Source organism: Lipophrys pholis, assembly GCF_963383615.2.
Source record: "Lipophrys pholis genome assembly, chromosome: 8".
NCBI classification, from domain to species: domain Eukaryota; kingdom Metazoa; phylum Chordata; class Actinopteri; order Blenniiformes; family Blenniidae; genus Lipophrys; species Lipophrys pholis.
The window spans coordinates 16,483,393-16,496,687 of record NC_137630.1 but is presented as its reverse complement, the minus strand read 5'-3'; the positions used below and the strand labels follow the sequence as shown (position 1 = coordinate 16,496,687).

Below are 13,295 nucleotides of genomic sequence, written 5' to 3'. Positions count from 1 at the left end.
CATTTTGACGTGAATAATTCCCGAATCCCAAAATCTGTTTTGAAAAGATTTTATTGCGTATATACGGGTTAAGGTTCATCGTGTGTCCTAATGTAATGTAGCACTTCACAACACAGCAGGATCGTAAAAACAACCATCGCCTCACCCCAACCAATGATTTGTTTAGAAGCAGTAACATACCGAACATCAAATTTATATTCTCTAGAAATCAGCTTCACCAGATTTGCTTATTCACAATTCAGACGCAGCAACTGTGAGAATCGATTTTAAGATGCAAATGATTTGAACGTATTCGATCGGATTTCATGTGCACGCTTTTACTCCACAGACATCACTTAACGAGACACGAGCTTTGACATCTCCTTCCATATTTTCAACGCGACTTTCGCACAAATAACTAATCCGTTCCCTGGCGCTGCGGTTTACGGACTTCTCCTGTATGCTACTCCATGTCAGACACATGCAACCTTAACAGTTACTTTTAAAATTGTAAAAAAAAAAGAAAAGAAAAGGCGCCATCATAGACTAATCTAAAATCAGTCGACGTACTAAACATATAAATATAATCAAGTTGATAGTCGGTACTAGAACATAAGTAACATGGAAAACACAGCGACACATTATTATACAGTACAGTACTTCAGCTTATGTTCTCCACTTGTTTGTAGCACGAATAAAACACACACACATTACATTCATGAATGACACACACATTATTAACCAAGGTCATCACAATGTGCAGACAGTCTGAAACAAACTGACCTCTGGACGTGTCAAACTCGCCTGGCAACATATTTATATTAAAAAGATTTGAATCGAGCAGCATCGCAGGTGTTTGAAACACATCTCACATGAAATGACTTGATAAACTGCAGCTGGACAAGCTCCAGCATCCCCGTGAGTCCGAGGTGAATAAAACCGTTTGTATGGATCATCCGTGACGTCTCGTTGCTATGGAGGATAGGAGGTAACAAATCTCCTGATGATGTGGACTTAATGTAAACACTGCTGAGCAGCAACTCACTTCTTGTTTAAGGCCACGCTTACACCACGACAATCGACCGGAAACACCGTTGCTTTTGGTTTTAGGTGACGATGTTGTGAAAACAAAAAACGTGCGTTTGCATGTCAGGCCACTAGTGGGCGTTGTGTGTTTTTACCACCAACTCATGCGTGCATGCAGAGAATAGTTCGATCTCGAAGTTCAAGCTTCATCGTATAAGCCCGCTCAGTATCTGCTGGAAGTACGAAGTGTGTCTCCACGAGATGTAAATACACACTTTGTGCTCTTTACTCTTTTGAATTTAAGAGCGCTTCTCTAACAAACAGCACCTGGAGTCCGTCATTGTTATTGTCGAGCTTCTCGCGCACGTGTGGAATTATTTACTCTGAGCGTAGAGCGCATGCGCTGTACACTCTCTTATTTCCGTTTCAAAAAAGTTGCTGCTTCTTTGCAAAAAGTTTCCTCGACTCCAAACGCCAGTTTCACTTAAAGACGTTGTGTAAACGGGGCCTGCAATCAGAACAGAGCTGTAAACAGTGTGAGGCCACAGAGAGCAAAGAAAGGTTAAAAAAAAAGAACACTTGATCATGACTAAAATATGAAGACACTCTGGGAAAGAAAAGTAAAAAGTCAAGTTGAAAGCGAGTCTGATCGCAGCCTCCTGCCATGAGCTTGTGCTCGCCTGGTCCGGCCTCAGTTCGGCCCTTCAAGTGTAGCTGCTGTCTCCTCCGTCAGTGTTCACAGGTAGGGATACTGGTTGAGTTTTCTCTGGTAGGCTGCGGTGGAGCGCTGGAAAGGCTGCGCCCCCAGTGGCGGCAGCTGCTGCGGCGGCGGCGGCGGCAGCGGCGGCTGCTGATGTTGGTGCGTGCTGCCGTACTGTCCTGCAGCCGAGCCTCCCAGAGCCAAGCTGCCGTTCTTCTGGAAGAGCGCCAGCGAGGGGTATGCCCCGACGGCTCGGCTGTGGCGGGACGAGCCCCCCTGCATCTGATCCACGGCCTGCGACACGGAGGCCAGGGCGGCGGAGGCCGGGTAGGCGTACAGGTTCGGGGTGGAGGTGAAGAGGGTGCTCTCGTGGAGCCGATAGGATGAGTGGGAGGAGACGGGAGGCGGGTAGGTGGGCTGCCGCCTCAGCGAACCGCCGCCGCTCTGATCCTGGGAGGACGCCATCACGGACTGCTGCACCTGATGACACAACGACAGTGAGGCAGATCTTCACACGCTGAGTCGGCTCCACTGAAGGGTTGCACGTACACAAAAGTGCTATTATGATGTGATTGTGATCTCAGAACCCCGGGCCCTGAATGTTTGAAAAAGTCCACACCTGGCTGAGGTTGAGCGGCTGAGATCTGCTGGAAGCGGCGCGGTGATGGCGGTCTGCGGCGGAGTCTCCCGCCCGCCCGGACGACGGCGCTGACGCCTTCTTGGACTTCCCAGAGCCGCTTGTGGCTTGTTCTGGAGAACAGAAAGCCAGATTTCAGCGTGAGCACTGAGGCGAGGAAAACACAGCAGCTGCTGCAATATTAACTATCTATGGTTACCATTTCACCAAACTCGTATTTACTGAGGGAGTGTTTCTTAATCCTGAATAACTCGGCGACACACACCTGCAGCCGCTGGAGGCTTGTGTGTTGTGCTCTCTCCGGGCTGGCTCTTCACCGAGGGCGTGACGACGGCCAGCGACTTGCTGGGCTGCGACGACGTCTTGGGGCTCAGCGGGCTGCTCGTGGACGAGTCGGAGTCGTGGGAGTCGTGCACCGTCACACAGCTGATCACGTTAGTCCTCTGGCTCGTTCCAGAGCTGCAGGAAAAGCACAAGACGAGCCAATCTCATGTTAAATCTCTCTGTGAGGAGGAAATAACAACTTTGATCACCGCCGACGCTGGTGATCCAGCGGAGAAAGCAGAGCTCACCAGGCAGCGGGAAACTTTGTCTCGCTCTCGTCCTCCGAGTCGCTGTGGATGGTGATGATGCTGACGGCGGGACTCGGCGTGTCCGAGATGACGATGGGCTGGGACACGTCGCCAGCCAGAGACGAGCTGTGGACCACAGAGGAGGAACGAACCGACGACACCGGCCTGGAGAGAAGAAACAAACATGGCTGGCTTACAAAACACAAACTCAAAAGTTTGTCTACAATTAGAAGCATCCTATAGTTTTCACATTGGAGTTCATGAATAATCATATACTACAGCATCGACATGCAGGACAGGGGCCCTCGAGGAAATCAAGAAAAATGAGATTAAAGAAGAGCCGATTCAAAAAATATTTTAAAAACAAAAACAAAAACAAAAAAAACCTGAAACAAACAAGAATAAATCAATTAATTTATTTATTTTATCTTGCATAACTCTTTCATTCTACTTCATAATAAATTTGGAATTTAATGAAATAATATTTAAGAGTGTCACAAGTTCATTTCCTTGATCCCACATTAAATGTCATACCACTCCATCATCTTGAGCAGTGGAAGTAAATCAGTCTGTTCTGGGCAGGTGAAATAGTCAGATGAAACAATGAAACATTCTTTATTTGTTTCTCTGCAAGCTCGGCAGACAGCTGCTCTATCACGTGATCTGAACCTGTCGTACTATTTCAAGTCCTAAAAGGCGTGACAGAGCGTACCTGACTCTGCTCTCGGCGTGCCGACCCTTCCCTCTCTTTCCCGGTTGGGATCTGGAATAAGCTGCTCCTGAGCTGTGGTTCTGAGATCCCGCATGACGACCTGCACCAGACTCCTGCTGGCTCGCTGCGTCACACTGGCTTCCATGACGACCCCTGGACATGAATAAAAATTTAAAAAAAACCTGAGCTGCTCACGGTGATTCGGAGTGGAGTCCCATCAGACGTCTCTCACCTCCAGCCGGACGCTTGCTGGCCGTCTGAGATCTGAGCTCCCAGCGGGGACTCGGGCACCACCGCCTGCCCGGGGTTGTGGATGGGAATGCCGGGCATCTGCTGCCATGTGGAAGGGATGAGGATCTGCTGTGTTCCTGCTGGCCAGCCCTGCTGCGTGCAAACACACACACACACACACACTGAAAAACCATGCCAAGCAGCTATAAATCACGTTAAGTTCAATTTACACTGCACGGGGGAAAAAAGTTATTCAAATGTATGAAATCAAACATGTTAGCAACATGCAGGCTTTAGACAAACCCATCAGAGACCCCCATAAGGTTTTCAGTAGACATTGCATGAAAAGAAAAACACTGGCTGTGCTTTAAGAACCGAGAGAATCCAACCTGAAACTGAAACATTCAGGATGTCAGTTCACACACAGCACAAACTCATCTAAGAAATAGCATAAAAAGCTGTTATGAACGAGTTAAATATTTTTGACAAGCGTGATGAGTATTTAAAAATAAAGTCTACATTTAATTTTAATATACTGCAATTACTGGACTGTAAGCCGTTACTTTTTTCCTTCGAACCCTGCTGCTTAAACAATGACGCTGCAAAATTTTGGATTTTTACTGGTTAACCAGCTTCATGGATAAATGGATGATGCGTTCAGGTGCATCATGTAACTCTGACTTTTCTTTTTCTTTCTTTTTTTTTTTTAAATTTAGTGCGTGCGCTCAATAGTGCGGACATTACGGTATGCATTCTGAAAACCTAAACACATTGATGTTTCAAAAAAAAGATATTTTTAATCCCCAAAACAATTAAACTTAACATGTGGAAAAATGTAACGTTTTGTATTTTGCGTAAGCTCAGCCTTTGTTAATACATCAGGTGTTAGGTGAGTAAAAGAAGCATTCCAGAAAGCCTCAGTGCGAGTATGAAATGAACCTGTAACACTGCAGAAGCACTGCACACATTCAAACAGTCCTCGAACGCTTCAACTGCCAACGTTTCTTCTGCTTCTAACACAGACCGAAGGAAAAATGCAGAAACTTAAAGCTCAAAGCACAAAGCGGACTGGTGAGTTGCACATGCGTGTCCAGCTGCAGGCTGCTGAGATACAGTATGTGCACGTACAGAGGGAAGGAAAGAAGAGGTTTTACATAAAAAAATAAAAAAAACGAGGTTATCCAAGAGGTTACCAGCGACGAGGTAAATGTTTCCAGTGAGCCACCACTGTTTCCAGCCCTGCAGCCCACCGGTAGCTGCACCGAGCCTAAACATGACAAACCCACCATAGAGGGGAACAGGTCGCCTGCCAGCAGCGGGTCAAAGGAGGCCTGAGGAGGAGGAGGGGGATGAAGAGGTGTGGAGGGAGTGGACACGTTAACAGATCCTAATACACAGAGACCACATCAACATTTCACCAGGAAGTGAGTTTCTTCGTTTTGGCCAATGATGCAGACTCAAACTGACCATTTCTACAGAACTCTGCTGTGTGTACATTTCTTTACTGTTTTAAAAAAAAAACCACTTTTATATCTCAAACACCAGGGGGCAGCACTGAGCCGTCAGTCGAAACAACCAGCTTCTGATGATTATTGTTCTGCTGAAGAAATGTTCTGATTGAAAAAGACCAAAAAAGAAATGTGGACAGACAGAGAGAAAGGATGACAAAGATAGAAATAAAGAAATAAGAAAGAATATATTTGGAATCCAAAACATTAAGGATTTTTTTTTTTTAAAGAAAAGAATAGAGAAAAAGAAAAGTGGACAGAATAGGAGAAAGGAATTGACTGAAAGATGAAAATGATAAACATAGGAGATTCATAGGTGAAACAAAGAAGAAAAATGCAAAAAGAAACAAATATGCAAAAAAGCCAGAAAGACCAGAAAGAACTTTATACAATTTGTAATATTTTTTTTTCAAAAATCTTCAATCTTTTCAAACCTCATCACACTTTTTAAAAGATTATTTTCATGTTTAGTCTGTGCAGTCTGCAGATTTCACAGGTTTAGCTGACAGATGTCACCACAGATTAAACAGGATAAACACCAACATGCGAAACAGCTGCTGCTTGATTCTCTGCTTCTTTTTCTTATTTACAGTTTCGATCGTCATCAAACTTTTATCATGAATACTGCAGGAAGCCCCATGAACTTCCACTGAAGCAAACTTCTAACGTCAAGCCTTTCAGCATAAACTCGAGTTTTGGTAATTGAACCTAATAACAGAGGAGTGAAGGAGTGTACGCGGTGGGTTGCACCTGTGTCAGCATGCTGGGCTGGATGTGCAGAGACTGCGAGGACTGGTTCTGAGGGACTAAGGGGACGGAGTTGTCCATTCTCACGGGGTAACCAGACGGCTTGTTGGCGCTTTGGAGACCTGAAAGGTGAAAAAGACGACGCTTACATGTCACTGAGGAAGAGAGTCTGCATGACACTTCATGAGGCGACGCTGCTCCCTTCTGTCTCACCCTGGATGGTGGGAGGGCAGACGATGAGCGTCTGCTGGAAGGGTTCGGTCTGGGTGCAGAGCTGGGTGGGCCTGGCCTGCAGGGGGACGCCCTGCTGGGTCAGACCGGGGATGTTGATGGTGGCCTGCTGGTAGAGACCGGGCTGGTAGTTGATCAGCGGGACGTTACTGCTCAGGGAAAGGGACTGACCTCCGGTCGAAGCCATCTGAGACACAAAGAGTAAAAAAATAAACGTGTGAATGAAGTAAAGGCAGAGAGAAGAACAGCCGGTTCACCCGCCCTGATCAATGTCTCCCTCCCCCTGCATCGTATCCTGGTCCACAGCACCAACACCTTCAGCAACAAAATCATCGCAGTGAGAATCCAGACAGAGCCACAGGACATCCTCCTCCCTGTGGCCAGCAAACTGTAAAAAACGTACCTGTAAATAGACTTTATTTTCTAATGTCAAGCCCTTTCTCTGTCTGTACATTTTTCTTCCCTGGATTAATGAAGTGTTTCTCTTCTACTAACTGACAAGCACTAGAAGAAATATTTGTCTGTGAGAAAACGGAGACATATGACAGCAGAGAGATTTTGAATGTTTGATTCTGGTTCATTTCAACCTGACAGTTGTGGCTTTGTGCTTCCATGCACCCGTCTCTTCATTTCTAATAAAACTGTGTGTATCTGGGCGACGAGCACAAGCCCCTGCAGCTTCCCAGAGGAGCATGACTTAGTTTGAACGTGTGTTTGGGAGTCGGACTGAGAGTCAACACAGAAATTAGCTGAAAAGCATCCCCCAGATGGAGGCGCCTAACACATTTAGGAAAGCGACTGTTCTCAGGATGATTCATGTGTGAGAGAGCAAACGCTGGGACTTTTCATGCCTTTGAATTGGTACACCAGAGGAGGAGAGAGGAACAGAGAGAAAATCCTCCTCTTGGTATCGACAAAAAGAGGAAAATATCAGATATTGCGTGTTCAAGGTACCAAACAGGCAAATGAGCTCCTGCTCAGCCATTACTGAAGCCTTTGAGGTTACCTAACGGAGATCAGAGACGCCCCCTCACCTGATTGTGCTGGTTGAGTTGGCTGCTGAACGTGACGGTGAGGTTGGTGGCCGCGCTCGGGGTGTTGTTACTGGCAAACAGGTTTTTACCGTTCTCAAAGGCGCTGCATCTGCGTTTGCATATGTCCATGTTCTGGAAGCAGGACTTCACACTGGAATAGAGCAGGGTCCATTAGGAGAGGAGCGGCAGTGCTGACTCACAGCCAAAGCAAACACTCTCCGCTCTTACTGCGAGCTGTGGGGGAAGTGCAGCAGGTGCGTCATGGTGACGAAGGGGTGGTTCAGCGTCTTCATCGGGGTGATCCTCTTGTCGGCGTCGAGCGTCAGCATCTTTTTCAGCAGGTCGATGAACTCCCGCCTGTCGGCCTTCTCCGCCAGGATGTCTGTGCCCTCCAGGTTTGTCATGTTCACCTGCAGGAAGTTCATCCAAGAGGTCAGGCGGAATGCACAAGGGGAACTATTTGCTCGGACGAAGAGACGACATTAAGAAAACATTGATATGTCTTTGTTGAAGGAGTCAGCTCTGCGCCGTAACAAAAAAATGAAAGCACACCGAAGGATTCAATTATGTAAAGTGACTCAAATGGCTGCAGAATTTGTACCAAACATCTTTTCAGACTCAAAAGACAAAACTGTTATCTGTGCATTTACATTTTAATGGCAATATTAGTGTTGATTATTCTGTGACCCTCTCTATATTTGTGTTAAGATCTGAAGGATTTCTACTCTGACTACAGGATTATCTGCCCCCCAAAAAAAGGACCCTCACCTGCATCATGTCATCCAGACAGTTAAAGATGTATTTCCTGGCCTCCTTTGACTTGATGCCCATCTCCGCCTCGTGCTCCGACGGCGTCTGCCGGAAGAATAGCCACAGGTTAAGTGGACTGTTGGCGGGTTTTATGTTCGGTGCTATACTGTGACGTTGCTTACTTTGAGCCGCCAGAGTGGGTAGCTCGAGTTGGGTCCCCTGTTAAAAAAGCGGCTCGTCTTGGTTCCCGCACTCAGCAGGTACTCTGCTGGAAGGCCCTGCGTCTGCGAAATGTAACGGATCTGAGAGAGACGAGTGGAAAGGAAAAGTGGGAGGCCTGCTCAGCTCAAAATCAAAACCATATTTATATATATATATAAAAATGGCTTAAAGGTACATTTGTTTGTAATTACATGGATTCAAGTGCAGATTCAAAATAATGTGGCATTTTCAGGCACTCTGGGGTTGAGTTGCTCAACTGTGTATTTACTGCTAGAAATGTCTCACACAGAGGACACATATAGCTGTATATTGTATTTTTTATTTTTTGTTTACAACCTTGCTCTGTGATTGATTTGTTTTAAATCCGGTAAGCTAAAACAATCAATCATTCTTTGGTATAATACTTCAGAAAGAAGAAAATGTTGATGTTTATAAATTGTTATAATGCCAGCTAATAGGAAACCCTTATTATTATTATTCTTTATTAAGTTCTTTAGGTTTAGAAAAAGTCAGGGGGGCTGATTAGATCTGTGATTGTAGATTAGTAGCTGTGCGAATGTGTATGGCAACAATCCTCTCGGCTTTTTTTTTTTTTTTTACACGTTCTATTTGCAATGTTTATATCGTGTAGTTAGTTAGTTAATTTGCTATAAGAGCAACATAACGGTTACCTGGTCGTACTCTGAGGCACCGGGGTAAAGAGGCCATCCCAAAAACAGCTCGGCGATCACGCACCCCAAAGACCACATGTCGATGGCCTCGCAGAAAGGAAGTCCCAGAATAATCTCCGGAGCTCTAGAAACGCATCGCAATCAGGAGAGGGCAGATTGACGGTCACTTTCACGCAGATGCAGCAGGTTGAAACACTCACCTGTAATACCGGGACTGCAGGTAGGTGGAGCAGACGGCTTTGGACACGTGGCTGGCGGAGCCGAAGTCGATGACCTTCACTCTGTAGGGCTGCCTCAGCGGGTCCACCAGCATGATGTTCTCAGGCTTCAGGTCGGCGTGGATCAGCCCCAGGCTCTTCAGCTTCATGAGCGCCGTGGCCACCTGCTGCAGGATGGGCCTGATGCACTTCAGCAGCAGGGGGCTGAACTTGCTGTGCTTCAGGAAGTCGTAAAGGTTCTGCTCCAGCATCTCAAACACAAGGCACGTGTGGTTCTTGTGCTGGAAACACTCGTACGAGCGGACAAAGTTGAACTCGTCGGCGTTTTCGGTGCTCAGCCTGCTGAGGATGCTCACCTGCAGGTGGGAGGGGGACGAGTTGGCAAATTCAGTAAGTGGACATCCTTTAAATTGGAAATACGTTCAAGGTGCGATTCAGTGCAAAAGCAGGAGGGGGATGTTTTTGAAAGAGGGGATTGGGTTAAAATAAAGGAAAATTACATAAAATAATATTTATCTGCATTTTATTCGTCATTCCCATGACAGATAGATGGCTGTATGGATGTTTACCTCAATTTGTCCTTGCCGAGCATAAGAAGGATGGTTCTTCAAAATTTTGATGGCCACTATCTCGTTTGTGCCTCGCTTCCAGCATTTGGCCACCTGTCCGAAGGTGCCGCGTCCCAGGAACTCGAGCACCTCGTAGCTGTTGGACATGGAGCACAGGATCTCATGCTGGACCAGCTGGTAGTCTCCCTCGCTGTGGGAGTTGCTGCTCTTGGTGGTGGAGGTGGAGTGTGCTATGGACTGAGCCGTGGTGGTCCCACCGCCGCCACCGGTGCGGTTCGAAACCACGGGGGCCGAGAGTTCCTCGAGTATCTGGACGCTGTCGCTGCTGTCCACCTCCTCGCTCTTCCTCTTCAGGCTGTACTGCTTGTGGTAGAGGTCGCACGGCTGCGAGGAAGACTCTGCATCCTTGATGCGGCGGCTCGAGGAGGAGGACGAAGAGGAGGACGAAGGGGGTCCATGAAGGCTGCCCGTGCTGTCTGCCGCCCGCACCACCGTCTGCTCCCGGGAGCCCGCCGTGGGCGGGTGCCCCCCGCCGGAGCTGTACGCCGGGTTGAAGTTGGAGCCGGAGGTGGAGGGCGCAGCCCCCTGGGAGGGGCTCTGCTCATAGTAACCGTTGTCTCCGAGCTGGTTAGACACATCCCAGGACGGGTTCTCCACTTTGAGCCTCTTTGAACGGGAGTAGGCACTGGAGGACACGGAGGGAGAGGAGAACACCTGCAGCTGCGACGCCATGACTGCAAACGAAAGCAAAGACGAGGAGGAGTCAACAACACGACGTCCAACACTCACAGAGGCGAGGAGCTGGTCTGTGAACGAGGCTGGTCTAAAGTCTGGACTTAGTTGTTGTAGTTTTAGTTCCACACAAATACTGCTGAGTCAGAACCAGTCGTTTCCTTATATTCAACATTCTGCCGTTCTGTATTTGTAGGGCATGAATGCACGGTACACATAATTCATCGCCGTAAAGTCAGTCTTTTGCACAATGTATAATTGCACATGCTGATATTGTGGTAACGACAAATTCACAACACAAATCCTGTTGTTTTTTTATTGTCTTTATTCATCTAAATCAGGAAATTTGAAAGTGTGGGAGGCTGAGCCCCAGTGAAAGCAACACTCTGTATTATTGGATGTTATCAATAACTGCTGCTGAGATCCATAAGCAATAAATGCAGCATTTTTGCAATTAACATTTATAGTTTCGCAGTAAAGCTTGCATGATAATTTTATCTATATAACACTTTACAATAAATTCAGTCATGAATAGAATAGGATAATCCTGTTTTTGTCCCACAGTCGGAAAATGTGGGTTTTGAATTAATTATAGTTGATAGTTAATTTCTCCAAAATTCAAAGGAAAAACATGCAGCGCAAAGACTTTCTATTTTTGCGCTCCTGTTGAAGCGCTCAGTCGTTCCCCAGGGGAGGCCTGCCTGCCCCCCCCCTCAGTTTGAAAACCACTGATACAAACGAATAATGTGGGCTCATAAACAACCTCAACATCAGAGATTTGTTCAACCAAGCAGCTTGTCACTGACAGTGTTCTTCTTAATGGACTGGCTAACAAATCATTTTAGAAGCGTTGTCATTTTAAAGCCGCACAGCTAAAATGTCATGGGTTCAAATACCAAATTCTGTGTGGAATTTGCATGTTCTACCTGTTTGTGTGTGTGTGTGTGTGTGTGTGTGTGTGTGTGTGTGTGTGTGTGTGTGTGTGTGTGTGTGTGTGTGTGTGTGTGTGTGTGTGTGTGTGTGTGCATAGTCTGGTTTCTTCCCTTGGTTCAAAAACATGCATGTGAGGTGAATTGTTGGCCCTGAAATTGCCCTTAAGTGTGAGTGTGTGGTTAAGCTGTGTAGAAGATGGATGGACAATTAAAGGTATTTAATTCATGATAATCTCTGAGGCTAAATTCAGATTGTGAAACTATTTTCTTTTTCCAGTTTAAAGTGTAGTTTTAATCAACACACAATCTCGGCTAAAGATTATTTTATTTTACTTGAAAAAAATACAAGTGTGCATGAATGTTTAGTTTTTTCATATCTATATATACATATTTTCTTTTGTAAACATGTTATAGGTCTTGATGCTTAATTTTGTAATTACTATTTGTATTACACATTATTCTTATCTGTAATGAAATGTCAGTAGTTATTACGACTGATAGTAATGATGACTTGTATGGCACATTAGTGAAGCTTCGGTGTAATGCGCAGCCCTGGTGGAAGTACCTGGATCAGACGATGACCGCTCACACCGATGTTGATCAGACACTCAAGGCCTCATCATCCTCATCCTCATCCTCTCGCAGGGCTCTGCGTGCTGCTGCGGCGGATCAGCTGGGCTGCTGCAAGCCGCCTGCTGGAGCTCCGAGCGGCCGCAGGATGGAGCTCCGACCAGTCGCAGGATGGAGCTCCGACCAGCCGCAAGATGGAGCTCCGAGCCGCAGCCTGCTGGAGCTCCGAGCCGAGCCACCGCCTGCTGGAGCTCCGAGACACCGCCAGCTGGAGGTCCGAGCCGAGCCGCCGCCTGGTGGAGCCCCGAGGTGCTAACTGAGCTAACAGCTAGCGAGCTCGCGACGAGCATCGAGTCATGCCTGCTTCCGGTCTCCTGTCCGCTGTCACATCGCGAGGAAAGCGGGCGGATTCGACATCGTGTGGCTGGAAATGTCACACCTCAGCCCGCGGAGCAAAGCCTCCTGGACGGGGCTCCATCAGCATCATCATCATCATCATCATCACCTTCATCATCATCGGCATCATCATCATCACCACGGACCCTCCACTCGCTCTTCTTCCGGTACCGACCACGTACCGGACGTAACCAAAAGTGTGGTCTTTAATGGAGCCGCCAGGATCCCTGTTATTAAAGTGTATGTTGATAAAGGGATAACTCCTCATGGGCGCTCTGAAGCACTACAAGTCACCCGGGCACCGGGCTGTGAAGCCCCCCCAACCCCAACCCCACCCACACACCCACCCACCCATTAATGATGAGAGTTGGTACAGTGGATTTGAACTAACAAACTTATGATTCCAAGCTTGGTCCCCTAACCTTCATTAGCCCGTTTAATCCAGTTTATGTTTGTTTTTATTAAAGCACAGGGACGTAGTTGTGTCATTAATATTGATGAATATTGATATTGATTGACTATTTAGAATTTATCTGTGTCATTTAGTGTGACTTTATAATTGTGAGTTTCTTTGTGATTTCTTTTTGGCCGAAGTGAGCGTAATGGCATGTCTTTGTGACTCCTCAGTGAATCATTACATCCCTGGACCACTTCATTCTAACACACTCACACGTTTAATGGTAGTTTGATCACTCGGTAGACAATTTAACTGACATATTCTGCAGGTTTCTCTTAGAAAAGATGCAGCCCCTTAACTTGTTAAATGACACTCAAATAGATTTGAATTAAAATCATTTCAGAAAGTAAAACTCAAGCAGATGCGACGTATGTCTCAGTACAACACAGGAGAGCGTTGTT

The 13,295-nt window shown here is 46.6% G+C and overlaps 1 protein-coding gene across 1 annotated transcript; it reads right to left on the bottom strand.

The window, feature by feature from the left end:
* Window positions 1-41: 41 nt before the first annotated feature.
* On the bottom strand, window positions 42-12,592 carry hipk1a (homeodomain interacting protein kinase 1a). The gene is made up of 16 exons (XM_080470346.1): window positions 12,037-12,592; window positions 9,808-10,541; window positions 9,221-9,594; window positions 9,021-9,144; window positions 8,310-8,429; window positions 8,146-8,232; window positions 7,606-7,787; window positions 7,378-7,528; window positions 6,326-6,530; window positions 6,116-6,234; window positions 3,859-4,010; window positions 3,627-3,779; window positions 2,915-3,079; window positions 2,608-2,801; window positions 2,325-2,455; window positions 42-2,185 (listed from the first exon to the last, which is right to left on the bottom strand). Exons 2-16 carry the CDS (start codon window positions 10,537-10,539, stop codon window positions 1,742-1,744), a joined length of 3,333 nt encoding a protein of 1,110 aa, XP_080326472.1. The 5' UTR covers window positions 10,540-10,541; window positions 12,037-12,592; the 3' UTR covers window positions 42-1,741.
* Between the last annotated feature and the right edge of the window lie 703 nt (window positions 12,593-13,295).

Excerpts from the sequence above, each read along its gene's own strand:
- hipk1a (XM_080470346.1), bottom strand. The coding sequence starts at position 10,539 with ATGGCGTCGCAGCTGCAGGTGTTCTCCTCTCCCTCCGTGTCCTCCAGT. Across the intron at positions 3,780-3,858 it reads CAGCAAGCGTCCGGCTGGAG|GGGTCGTCATGGAAGCCAGT; the intron begins GTGAGAGACGTC and ends ATTCATGTCCAG. Across the intron at positions 2,802-2,914 it reads ACAAAGTTTCCCGCTGCCTG|CTCTGGAACGAGCCAGAGGA; the intron begins GTGAGCTCTGCT and ends CTTTTCCTGCAG.